Source organism: Macrotis lagotis, chromosome 1 (assembly GCF_037893015.1).
Source record: "Macrotis lagotis isolate mMagLag1 chromosome 1, bilby.v1.9.chrom.fasta, whole genome shotgun sequence".
Lineage (NCBI taxonomy): Eukaryota > Metazoa > Chordata > Mammalia > Peramelemorphia > Peramelidae > Macrotis > Macrotis lagotis.
The window spans coordinates 459,140,482-459,154,463 of NC_133658.1; the positions used below are offsets into that span (position 1 = coordinate 459,140,482).

The 13,982-nt window shown below is 40.1% G+C and overlaps 1 protein-coding gene across 4 annotated transcripts in view; it reads left to right on the forward strand.

Annotated features, from left to right (window-relative positions):
• Positions 1-602: 602 nt before the first annotated feature.
• The window catches only part of FSTL4 (follistatin like 4), an 821,307-nt gene continuing 807,927 nt past the window's right edge, over positions 603-13,982 (forward strand). Inside the window, exons 1-2 of one of the 4 annotated variants that reach the window (XM_074213575.1) lie at positions 603-710; positions 6,517-6,652. In XM_074213575.1, coding sequence (XP_074069676.1) covers positions 6,527-6,652 — 126 coding nt within the window. In that variant the 5' untranslated portion in view covers positions 603-710; positions 6,517-6,526. The other 3 variants (XM_074213577.1, XM_074213574.1, XM_074213576.1) reach the window with 3 other exon arrangements.

Below are 13,982 nucleotides of genomic sequence, written 5' to 3' on the forward strand. Positions count from 1 at the left end.
AAGGTTTGCTCAAAACAGGAGTTTAAACAAATAGAGAATTGTTGTACTGCTGTTGGAGGACTTAAGAGCTGCATTCTGATTTTGACTGAGACTTGTATTGACCACAGGGTCTTGAGTCAGTCCCTTCCTTTCTCTTGGACTCAGTTTTATCATATTGTGTGTCGAAAGTGAGCAGGGGCAAAGAGTGAGGTGAGATGAGAATTCTGAGACTTCAGGCTCTGTGACAGTTTTCTGACTCAGGGCCGTGCTTCACCCAGGACAGCACAATCTGGGAAAACTATACCACAGTAACCAGTTCCTACTGATGTTGGGGCAGTCGCTAGAGCCAGACTCGAATGGAGCAGAAGCAGAGTGCACCCGGAGAAGGTGCAAACGTCCGGAGACCAGTGGGCAACTTGGCACCCCCAAGGGGGGGGGTCCTCTTTTTCAGTTCTCTTCTTGTGATGCCTCTCTAAAGGGCTGCTCCTGGAAACTTCTCCATTTGCGAGTGGACAGGGTTTAGGGCGGGGAAATGGTTGTACTTACTGGCTGATCTGGCTGCAGAACAGCCCCCGGGTACCAGCCTGATGCACAGGTGTCAGCCATTGGGCGGGGGCTCTGCCCGGTGACGTCACGCAGCTCTGGGCCCGCCAGCAGAAATAGGGCAGCCTTCAAGCAGCGGCAGCGGCATTTTCCTCTCCAGTCCGTTTTCTGTCAGTCGCCTGGCCGAGGTGAGCCCAGCCAGCCTCCCTCTCCAGCCTTGCAAGACAGGCGAGCCCCAATAAACCGGACGCGTGCTAGAGGTGTTCTCTCCATCCCCCCACCCCACCCCACCCCCGTCCTGGGTCAGTCCCTCCTCCTGTCTCCCTGCTTCACCTTTGTCCCGCGGCTCCTCCAGCCCTGGACCTTCCAGGTAAGAGGGGCCGCTGTGTGCGCTGCGGCTTAGACTGGCGGACGATTGTGGTTAGGAACCGGGGCTGGGGTTTGAAAGTGTGCTGGGCTCAGCTGACGCTCTGGCTTTCTGCGCGGGGGTGACCTCCCCGGAGTTGGGTCCCCTGGAGGCCAACCCCAGGCCGGCAGCGCCATTCCTCTGAGCACCTTTGCCCTTTTAGGGATTATGCGCAGCGGGTACTGGGGAGGGAGGTAGCAGGTCCGACTTGCTGACCTGTCGGTGGAGGTGGCTGCACTCTAAAGGGAGACTCGGGGTAGCTCCAGAGTGCTTGATCTCGGGGTCTGGAGGCAGAGGAGCCCCGCGCCTGCCTGTCGCAGAGCGGCAGGAGCCTTGCAATGCCCTGCGGCACCATCTGGGTCCAGAGGTGGCTGCAGACATAGAGATCTGTGCTCCCACTCCGGCGGAAGGCTGATCCCGACTGGGTGGGGAGCATCAGCAGCAGACAGACAGACTAGCCAGGAGACTGGATTTGCAGCCAGAAGCAGTCCTTGGAACTCCGTGGGCTTGGAGTTGCTTTAGGGTCACTCTTTTGCTCTTTGTCCAGGGCTCTGTCCTTTCGCAACTTCTCTTTGGTCTCTGTTGTTTGCTCAAAGGAGATAGTAGTCAAGAGAGGTAAAGGTCAGGTTAAGGCCAAACAAGGCAGGCTCTGATTCCGACGGGTTTGTGGTCCAGCAGTTTCCTTTCCAAGGCCACCTTACAAAGCTTTGCCCCAAGGTTCAGCATGTGGTGATCTGTCTTCACAGCGGCTCCCTTTGCCGCCTCTCTTCCTTGACTTGAGCTCTATACCCAGTTGGGGTAAAGGAGGTGTGATGCCTCTCAGTTCTGCTACTCGGGCTTAAGTGCAGGAAGTTTGATCTCAGAGAATAGGGATTGTTGTTCCTCTTACCCCCGAGCCCCAGGAAATGTCCCAAAATGTTAAAGAGCAGCCCAGGCAAGAGCTCAGCCTACTAAATGAGTTCTGAAGCACACCACTTAAGACTACTTCAACCAGACACAACTAGCAAGATATGGGCTCGTTTTCAGGGAATAGTGGGACAGCATACTGGCCTCAAGCAAACCTTTTTGTTGGCAAAGCCTTCAGAGTGTTTGGTTTGCGTGGTTCGACTGTCAGTTCTAGGTACCTAAAAAGAATCGTACAGCCAAGAAGACCTGGACTGGGTTGGTGAGAGAGCTAGCTCTTGGAAATGAGCTTATCCTGATAACCTGGGGATGAGAAACAAATGAAGCTAAATTCCCTGCCTTTTGATCCTCTAGATGTCGCTTCTGTGAGTTTTTTTTTTTCTTTCTCCTTGGCTTACCAAAGCAGGAAGCCTGTTGATTTAAGAAACTTCAGAAAGGACCGAAGTTCTTTCTGTATATACTTTTCTAGCATGATTGAGATTTGCATAAACGCTTCCCAGGAAGTCTCCTTGATGAAAGGGGGCTCCTTCTTGCATTTTTGTCCTTAGCATACTAGAATATTTTTAATGCTACAAACTATCTTACATATCACTGATTAGAAAACATGTTGCAACTGAAAGAATAAGAAGGATCTAACATCAATAAGCAGTCCAAATATCGATATTTCCTCTAAGATTTTGATAGTTGTGTAATCAAGTGTCTCAGTTTCCCATGGCATAAGGGAAAAGACAATTGTAATTATAATGAATACTTTTCATGTAGGGTTGTTGTGAGAATGAAATAAGATAAATAATAAAGTGTCTTGCAAGTAACCTTAAAGTGTTGTGTAAATATGCTATATCTATGAACCTAGGTCACAGAGGGTACAACGGACAAGCCCAAGATCAGAGTAGTGTTTTGACATAATGAAGAAGGGTTTGAATTCAGAAAATCTATGAATTGCTACCTATGGGACCTTGGGCAAATCACTTAATCTTATAAGGTCTGTATTTCCTCATCTTCAAAATGACTTAATGACTTGGTTTTGCGATCTTTAAGATCCCTTTCAACTCTAAATTCTTTAAGATTTCCTGTGAAGACAGATCACCGCATGCTGATATTGATAACTCCAGCCCTCTGATATCTTGTGCTTGATTCTTCAGTGCCTAGTTGAACTTTTATATATCACTTTTGAGTTGGTCATTGTAATAAACTTTATGCTTAATAATTGCTTTTAAATTTACAGCTAGCCTTCGTACAAATTGGAGGGGGATATCACTACCATTCCATTTGATTATGAGGTTATGACTAGAAAGGGATTATGATCTCATTCTAAAGGAAAGAAAATGAGAGAGTGGACATGATTTACTCAAAATCATGTATCTGGTTTGTGATAATCACTAGTAATCTGATTCCTGGTTGTGGAACATCCTGTCAGATGCAGAAATAAGTCTAATGACAATTTCTTGTTTTCATTATCCATTACTTTCTTCCACATATCAGAATAATTCAAAACAGTTCTACACATCTGAAGAACCTCTGGTTTACTGGTTTTAAATGCAATCTTTTCCCAATCAATCTTCACAAACTCTCTCTCTCTCTCTCTCTCTCTCTCTTTCTCTCTCTCTCTCTGTGTGTGTGTGTGTGTGTGTGTGTGTGTGTGTGAAAAATTTTTTACTCCTATATGTTTGGAAAATCACTTTTGTTCTTTTAGGAATATAGGGGCCATAAAAGTAAAGCAAAAAAATGCTGAGTAGGCATAATATCCAATCGCTTATTTAAAACTAAGATGCTATTTAAAAATCTATGTGACTATCCTGAATATTTTTTGCATAACTAACCTTGCTTATGGAGTAGAATATTTCTGTATGTCAATCCCACAAATTCTTCTTGGATTGAGAAAAGGTTTTACTTTATTTCTATGGCTATGACATACAGAAAGTGTTTTTTTTTTTAACTCTTGTAATCCTTTGCCATTTCTTTTCTGCTTTCTACCTAAAGAAGGAAAATTTCATTTTGGTCTTTTTGCAAAGATCTTAAAGAGAAAATAAACATTGTTCTTGCTCATAGGCAAAGAATCAAAAGCTCTGTGTTCATAGGATCAAAGATTTAGGATGATCTTTTTGCCTAGGCCAAACATAGAGATGAAGTGACTTGTCCAAGGGCAATTGAGGATAAGGAACTGGATTTGAACTCAGGTCCTCCTGACTGCAGGGCAAGTAATCTATCTACTGTACCACCTAGCTGCCCCCAAATTAAGTTTTCTTATTCCCTCCCCATATCACCATGACTTTCCATGTGAAGCTGAGATTTAGAATTGTGGTATCATTGTAATTGTTCAAGGGTCAAACTCTAAGTTGACAAAAGGGAGATAAGCTGAAAAATCATTCTTAAGATGTGGGGATGGGGTGGAGTTCCTTTCCACAGTGTAGCCTCAGCATAATTAGAATGTCATAGACTTAAATATTATGCATAGAATCATTTAGGCACCTCATTCATCAAATGTTGGAAGTATTAATCAAAGATTGAGTAGATAATTACTAGGAAATGCAATTTAACTTCTTTATGATTTGCTGCAAGGTTTGTCTGAAATTCTTGCCATGTTTAATTTGTTTGGAACAGTAAAATTATTAAAAACTTTCTGTGAAAATTGCATGTAGAAACTAGAGGTCAATATAAGGCATTTTTAGCCTGATATTCCTCATTTTTTTTTTCTTCCTAAATAAAAATAAAGGTTGCCATGCAGCTCATCAAAATAATGAGGAAATATCCAATTTAGCAATTTGTGGTAGAATTGTAAAGTAAATATGGACAAAGGAATGGGGTCTTATTTTGAAATAACCTTAAGTAATATTATTTGATTTGGAGGCATAGGAAGCCTTAATTTCATAAAAATAGCAACAATAAATTGGAAATGGAATTCTTAGGTTTTTTAGATATAAATCCTTCCTAGTGCTATCAGAAAAACTCATACTTTGAGTCAGAGAGCATAGGTTTTATTCCTGTCCCTGCTCCTTTTACCTTGGTCACTTGTTTCCTTTCCCTACATGAGTTTGCTTATAAATACAATAAGGGGTTTGAATCTAGAGTTTTCCCATAAGTGAAATAAATGGGTTGAATCTTCTGGTTCTATGGCTAGTAACCTACTTTCATGTAAGGAGAAAAATCAGAAAGAGGGAATTGTAACATTGAGGTTTCTTTGACTTTGAAGGCAAAAATTAGTTCTTTTTATCTGTGTATCCCCAGCACCATGACAGTGCCTAATTAAGTGCTCAATATATGTTCTGTTAAACTTGGGTACTTGTGGATGGAGGTGCTGGGATTAGAATATAAAGCTTCTCACATACCTAATTCTCACTTATCCATTGAAGGAGGGAATCAGGATAGGCAGAAGGGCCATTTTAAAAACTAGCTCCTGAGTTATCTTTGACCTTCTTAGTTCAACACTTAGCATAAAAATGAAGCACTGTATGAAAAATTACTATGAAGCACTCTGGGAGATGATGGGCCACAAATCTCAAGTGGTAGTATTATTTTATGGGTTGTCTATCATTGAGAACTTTATATTTGTCTTGAAGAAGGAGCTATAAGTGTTCAAAGACTTGAGGAAATAATTTTACCTGGACTTATCGTGAAGCTTATTTATAATGTGTAAAAATAGTATGGTTTAAATTCAGCTTTAAAAACCCAAATTGTTTTTAGAATGTGATTTAGGCTGTAAGAGTGTACATGGGACATAGTCAATGTCAAAACGTATGTATTGTTATCTAACTATATGTTAATATATAGTGCATAAGTTGTAGTGTATAATTTGTTCTTTCAGAATAGCAAAAACTTGCATCTGTGCCCATAGTGTCTAGCACTTTTCATACATACAGAACAAACACTTCTCCCCCATGCCCCCCCACTCCCTTCTGAAACTACTTCTACAATTGTAGATTGGTAATTTATCTGTAATTTAACATCTTAGAAAATTTCCTGGAGAACTGAGTTTGTCCATGGTCACATAACTAATTTGTGTTATAGATCAAATTTCAGCCCAGTTCAATACTCCCACTTGTTACTTTGCCTTGCCCATAATACATACTTAATAAAAAAATATCTGTTGAATTGAAGCTGGGAAAAAGAAATCAAACTTGGGATCTGTCTGACCACTGTATCCCTCTAAATTTTGGCTTTATGAACTTAGTTTCTTCTAGGAATCTGAAGTTATTCCTGATCCAAGGCAGTATTTTTAAATCAGTAGAGGTAGACAGCTTGATCAGAGCTTAGAAGTGATTGAGAAGAAACTTAAAGGGGTTGTAGTTAAGTGACCTGTCAATGGTCACACAACTGTCTGAGACCGAATTTGAACTCGGGTCCTCCTGACTCCAGGGTCAGTGCTCTATCCACTGCACCACCTAGTTGCCCCTATACCATTAATATTTTGCATCTATATCATTATTAGCATATTGTCATCCTCTTTGGAATGAGAGGTCCTTGAGGGTAGGGACCATGTTTTTGCAATTGTTTGTGACCATCTTTTTGTCTGAGGGTGTTGTGTGTTCCTAGTATTTAGCACACAATACTGAACAAAGATAAGCTTGTTGACTTTGTGATTGTGGTTTAGTCATGATTATTATTATTGAAGCTAAAATATGATCACCAAGTAAGTGACCTGTGTCTCTTCAAGTGACATGGCTTGATGACTGTCTTATTCCTCACAGATTCAAGATAATGAAATTAAGAAGCTTCAGATCATTCTTCTTCCTGCTTGAGATTTATTTGTCCACCACCTTGGGATGGGTGCATTCAGAGTCAAGCAAAAGTATCCCTTCAGACATGGGAGAGCTGCAAAAGAAGGTATTTGGACTCAGTTACTGATTGGGAAATATTTCAAATTTTGAATTCTTTTCAATGCTTCCTTCAAGTGATGTCTTTTTAGAACTGAGTAATTGGCACGGTTAATTTTAAGCTTATTCATTTTTTCCTTCAGATACTGGAGGCAAGGTAGGTGAAATCAGCAAACATTATAGGATAAATCCTGTATCTCTACATCAGTTCTGAAGCCTCAAAGGTGCTCAGTCTATCGATTTATTCCTTATTTTTTCTCCAAACTACAGCTTTCACTCATTAATCTCTTTTCTTCCCAAAGATATGTAAAAATTGACTTTACTAATATCAAAAAGTCTTGAAATTTCAGCTTAATTTGAGAAGCAGTATGAATTAGTAAAGCCATTAAGCTTTTCTTTTTTTTTTCTTTTACTTTTTCCCAAGAATTTGTAATAAAAAGAAGTAATGAGAACTAACTCTGGAATTGTACCTGGACTCATAAAGACTAACTTCTATTCCCAGAAACTTAACTATGTGACTATTTCCTTAAATATACAATGGGAATAATAATAGCATTTACCTCACAGAGTTGGTGTGAGGTTCAGATGGGATAATGTATGTAAAGTGCTTAGCACTGTTATAGGAGTTTAATAAATGCTTATTTCTTCCTAATCAACTTTTGGCAAATAGGGAGCTAATATATAACTTGCTTTAAGGAATAGGTAATATTATTAATAATTTATAGATTTATTTTTGAAACACATGATATTTAGTAATAGATACTCCACTGAAACAACTGTCCTGGGATTCTCTCTCTTCTTCAAATGATCATGAATCCAAAATTATGCATAAAACATCATTGATTTGCAATCTGTTCAAGTCCAATGAGAGACCTCCTTCAGGAATATCTGAATTTGGGCTCTGCCTCTGACACCTTCTAAGTGACCTTGACAAATTGGTTAGCTTTTAGTGCCTTAGGGAACTCAACATTGTAAGCTGCTAAATAGATTTTGGCCTGTACACTTGGAGTTCATTAATATCTGTGAAATTGCAGGTTAAGATAAAAAAAGTTAGCATTTCTAAAAATTATAATTTAATGCCTACTTAAGTATGTCAATGACTTTATAAAGACCAAATGAAACCTTTATAACCTCAGCATGTGCCTATGTTCTTTCCTTGGTACCTGTATCTTTTCATGTGGAGCATAAACCAAAAATGACTCTACAAAGTAGTCAATCCTTCTAAGCAGAGTTAATAATGAAATAGCTAGAAAGACATCTGTCAGAGCAGTGAGAATTTTGCCAAACTAAAGTAATACCAAATTCTCCATAAACTGAACTTCTTCCATCCATGGTCCTCTGGATCAACCAAATCCTAAGGCATAGCCTCCTTGTGTCCTTACAAAAAAAAGTGGTCTACATTAAATAAATGTTTTTTCCCCTATCACAATGTCTGTCAGGATCATTGAATTATTTAATAAAAATGAATGATTCCTTATCCATTATTACTTAATTATAATATAATCCTGAATCTACAAGCCTTAATCTTTCGAGTGCTTCAGGAATAATTTAATGCGTACCTTTCCCAGTTGAAGATAGCATTAAATTTTTTTGTAGTGACACTATGATTAAATAGAAGTATTATGCATTCCATTTAATTCCATGCATGATATTTATTTAAAACTCTTTTGCAAGTATCATATGTTCCTTCACCATGCTCACATGACTTATGACCTATCAGAGGTTATTATAAAGTCATTCATGTTTAGTATGTAATAGTAAAGGAACAACCATAAATCTTTGGCTTCTAGGGTCCTATTAATGCCTTATATTAAAATCACTTAATTAAAACATCAAGGCAGACTTTGAGTCAGACATTAAATAGCAGTGAACTAACTGCAGGCAAATTAATATTGTATGAATCTTTTGTTTTCTAATTTGCTGTAAATGTTTTATATCCTGAAAAGAAAGTGAGGATAACTGTCCTCAATAAGAAATATGATATTCCTCTTCTCTTGGAAGCAACCTAATAATTCAATGGAAAGATTTCTGACTTTGGGAAAAGGAGGCAGTGTAATACCATGGAAAGAGTTTTGGAGAGTAAGAATACTTGTTCTTGTGCAAATCACTTCATCTTTTAGGGACTATATTTTTTAAAAGGTTTCTGCAAGGCAAATGGAGTTAAATGGCTTGCCCAAGACCACACAGCTAGGCAATTATTAAATGTCTGAGGCCAGATTTGAATTAGGATATTCCTGACTCCAGGGTCAGTGCTCTATCAACTGCACCATCTAGCCACCCCAGGGACTGTTTTCTTAATTATGAAATTATCTTTTATGTTTCCATAATCTCATTTCTTTGAATATAAGGTACAGGACATATCTAGGCAGCTCTTCATTATTTTATTTGAGGGGAGAATTTTGAAAACAAATAATTTTTGAACTGGTAAATGAAGTCTTTGGGACATGCTCCCATGTAGATTTCATTTTCAATTTATGAAAATGTTTTATTTATGACTAATAACTATTCCTTACTCAAATGCTTTGTTTCAGCCAGACTACTCCACTGACAACTTCTCAAACATCTTAGAATTTCTAATTTTGTGAATGGTTTTTGGTCCTCCTATTGAATGCCCTCTCCAACTCCCTTCTCTTCTATTTTTTGTCATTTGTTGGTTATTTTTGCCATCTTTTATCCTATCTTTGGCATTTTGATAAAAAGCCTAACACAGGGCTCATCTCTTTCATTAGGCCCATCTCTTTAAACCTCCTTCTTGTGGCCTTAATCCACAATTTCTTTCTTTAACTTTTGTAACTTTTATGGAACTGAGGGATTGTTCCTTTAGGGCAGGAAGTAGATCTAATGTAAACTTACCTACTCCAGAATACATAGCACAAAGTCCTGTTTATTGCTTTTGCCCAAATATTTAAGCGCACCATTTGGGTGTGCTTCCTCATGGTGGCAGATTATTTCTAATGTGCAGCCTAAATCACAATACAAGTAAATAAGGGGAAATGAAGAATCATTTTTTAAATTAAATAATCTACTGATCCTTCTGAACTTTATGTTAGGAAACACATTGATTTGATCCTTTCTAGTTTTGTTTTCATTTAGATAAGCAAGAATTCCATCTCTGGAATTTGGTTGGATCAGAGAGATAGGGGCATAAAAAAATAAAACTTGGGGGAAGTTAGTATTTTGAAGTTTGAAAGAGTTCCTATTGCCTTGGGAAATGTCTGTGCTCCATTGTTGTCCTTGATAAAGCATACTTTGTTAATCACTGGCCATTATGATACAGAAGATCAATAAGGCAGCAATAAGGGGAGGGGGAGAAGGGACTGATGGGCTGGGGGGGGAGGGAGAGGGGGATGGGCTGGGGGGGAGGGAGAGGGGGATGGGCTGGGGGGGAGGGAGAGGGGGATGGGCTGGGGGGGGAGGGAGAGGGGGATGGGCTGGGGGGGGAGGGAGAGGGGGATGGGCTGGGGGGGAGGGAGAGGGGGATGGGCTGGGGGGGAGGGAGAGGGGGATGGGCTGGGGGGAGGGAGAGGGGGATGGGCTGGGGGGGAGGGAGAGGGGGATGGGCTGGGGGGGAGGGAGAGGGGGATGGGGCTGGGGGGGGAGGGAGAGGGGACGGGGGTGGGGTGGGGTGGGTGGGAGGGAGAGGGGACGGGGGTGGGGTGGGGGTGGGTGGGAGGGAGAGGGGACGGGGGGGTGGGGTGGGGTGGGTGGGAGGGAGAGGGGACGGGGGTGGGGTGGGGTGGGTGGGAGGGAGAGGGGACGGGGGTGGGGTGGGGTGGGTGGGAGGGAGAGGGGACGGGGGTGGGGTGGGGTGGGTGGGAGGGAGAGGGGACGGGGGTGGGGTGGGGTGGGTGGGGAGGGAGAGGGGACGGGGGTGGGGTGGGGTGGGTGGGAGGGAGAGGGGACAGGGGTGGGGTGGGGTGGGTGGGAGGGAGAGGGGACGGGGGTGGGGTGGGGTGGGTGGGAGGGAGAGGGGACGGGGGTGGGGTGGGGTGGGTGGGAGGGAGAGGGGACGGGGGTGGGGTGGGGTGGGTGGGAGGGAGAGGGGGACGGGGGTGGGGTGGGGTGGGTGGGAGGGAGAGGGGACGGGGGTGGGGTGGGGTGGGTGGGAGGGAGAGGGGACGGGGGTGGGGTGGGGTGGGGTGGGAGGGAGAGGGGACGGGGGGTGGGGTGGGGTGGGGTGGGTGGGAGGGAGGGAGAGGGAGGACAGGGCAACAACAGTCCGAAAGGCAGGGAGGATTGGGCAGGCTGGATAGTAAAGAGAGATAGAATGGTAACAAAGATATAGAGTTACCAGCTAATGATGGAATTTGTTTTACTTGACTGCATATTTATTACAAGATATTTCTTTTCCTTTTTTCATAGGTTTGTGAAAAAAATAGAAAATTTAATTTAAAAAGCTTTCTTGTCCAGTTTCTTGCTCTACTGGGAAGAAATTTGTACTTTTGAGAGTGCTCCTTAAGGACTTGGTTATAAGTTGCTATTCATTCTCTCTCTCTCTCTCTCTCTCTCTCTGCGTGTTTGTGTATGTCTGTGTGTGTGTGTGTGTGTGTGTGTGTTCATGAACAATATAATCCCATTATTTAATCACCTTTTAGGTAGTATTTCTAATAGAGTACTTTTTTCTAAGTATTTTTCTAAAACTATATACAAAACCATAGGGGGCACATGTCTTCTAGGTCTTTGAATGAGCTATTATTTTTAATGTCCTGTGGGTGTGTAGCAGTACTTAATAAATATTTGTTAAATATTTGATATTCCTTGAAGATGTTACTAAAATCAGTCCCCCTCCCCTCCCCTGCCCTCCCTGTGTGGCTGTGGGCTGGTGAGGGGGGTGAGATGTCTAGTAAGTTGACTTCGAGTGAACTTAGACCATTCAAAGACTGAGTAAAAAAAAGGGAAACCTTTCCTGCTCTTAAAAGAAAGATAGGCAATCTATTAATGTTTATTTCTTCTAGTTTGTATGTTTAGAACTAGCTTTGCTGTTGGATAGATTGTTTAAAACCTTGCCTTTTTTTTTTTTTTAAGATTTTTGCAAGACAATGGGGTTAAGTGGCTTGCCCAAGGCCATAGAACTAGGCAATTATTAAGTGTCTGAGACAGGATTTGAACTCAGGTCCTCCTGACTCCAGGGCTGGTGCTCTATTCCCTGTGCCATCAGCTGTCCCAACAACTTGCCTTTAAAAGATTTCCCTAACCCATTAATCAATATATTAAATTAACAAGATATCAATATCTTATTCTCAGAGTAGTCATGTGAATGAATGGGGTGGTGATCCATCAACTTGCTATGATGTACAAAACAGATAGAGACAGACTCCAGGACACTAGTATCAGGAAGCTTCTGAGAAATTATATTATGGAGCAGGGGTGGAATGTGGGAGGGAGGTAGAAGAAATGCCAAACTTCTTTATTTCTTTCCAGAGCATAAATAATACTTATTTGATCCTCAATCTTCCACATTTGTATAAAAAAAAAAAACCTAAAAGAAAGATGCTTCTTCCAGTCTAGTCAATTATAATTTCATGGCATTGAGCATTAGTTATTATGTTTTTCTCTTTTCCATTTATACTGTCAGACTTATTATGTCTATTGTTTTTCTGGTCCACTTTTGTCTTTGTTTTAGTTCATATAAGGTGCCATTCTCTCTACTTTCTCTATAGAAATAATAGTCAGCATTTCTTTTTGCAGGAATATTTCATTACATTCATGTACTGTTTTTTTTAATCTTACCCCAATCAATATTGTCCCACATTAACTACAACTCTATTGATTTTACAATTTTTTCAACATTCATTCACATGCATATGCATATTTATGCTACACAGAAGTATGTAAGGTTTGAAAAGGATCATGAGTAACATATTTTATAACATGTTCTATCCATACACCAAAGTACATTCATGGTGACTAGGATAGACCTTTTAATTTTTTCCAATTTCAGTTATTCTGACAGGCCATCTCCTCCACCTCAGATGGAAAATTTTCTGTCTATGGTTGTCTGCTGAACTAAAGTATAGTCCTGATTTACATTATTTCTGTTCTCTCAGATTCTTGAGAGAGTAAGCAGTATAATTTTTCTTGCCTTGACTCTTAGCCTCAACCTGTCTTCGTTTTAAGCTTCTCTCCTTTTCAGATGATTAAAATGTGACTATTAAATGAACACTTCTCTATTTGTTCTTTTAATAATCTTTCTTTGACTTGTTTCTGCTTTTTCACATGTCTCTTCTAAATTCTATTTTCCCTTTTAGAAGTCTGAAGAATCATTCATAGTCTCATAGCTTCAGAGATGAAAACCTCAGTCTTAGAAGTTTTCTACTCCAGCTTTCTCATTTTAAATATGAGGAAATTTGATTTGCCTAAGTACTTACAGGAAACAATAACAGAATCAGGATTTAAATCTAGAAATTCTAAGTACAAATCCAGTGCTTTTTTTTTACATTTCAGAAAATTTTTTTTTCATTTACATGTAAAATTTTTTAACATTTAAAAATTTTTTGTAGTTTCAAATTATCTCCCTCTCTTCTTCTCTCCTCTCATCTCTCATGTAAAACACATTTACATATTAATCACATTTGAAAGAAAACACAAGCAAAAAATTCAAGAAAAATAAAGTTGAAGTATGCTTCAGTCAGTATTCAGATTCTATCAGCTCTTTATCTGGAGGTGGATAGCATTTTTCAACATGAGTCCTTAGGAACTGACTTAAATCATTGTATTGCTGTGAAATAGCTAAGTCATTCACAGTTGATCATTATACCAATCTTTAAATAAACTTCTTAATAAACTTCAGCTTATATAAGGCATTTACAGTCTAATTATATATTACCTTGTGCTCTGCAATCCAAACAAAATGAGTTTTTTTCCTCTTCCTTTCATAGGCTAATCCATCTTTTATAAAGCATGGTTTTGTTGTGGCTGTCCTCCTGCCTAGAAAACTTTCTCACCTCTGTCTGACAGAATTCCCTTTTTTTCCCCCTTCAAGGTTCAGTTCAAGAATTTGCTTCTAAATGAAGTCTTTACTAATTTTTTTAAACTCTCAAACTACCTTGTATTTCTTTTTCATGCATTTATTTTGCATATGTTCTTTATTTACATTATTTATGCATATATTATTTTCCCTAATAGAATGAAAGTATCTCTAAGGGCAGGAATTGTTTGCTTTTGTTCTTATATCTGAATGCCTATCTAATAATTGTGGGCATATAATAAATGCTCATTGATTGATGTAAGCAGATTCTTGTAAAATCATTGTTCAGAATGGCATAGAGGAGATTCTTGTTCAGGGAAAGATTGCTTCTACTTTTGAGGCTCTTTATACACACACACACACACACACACAC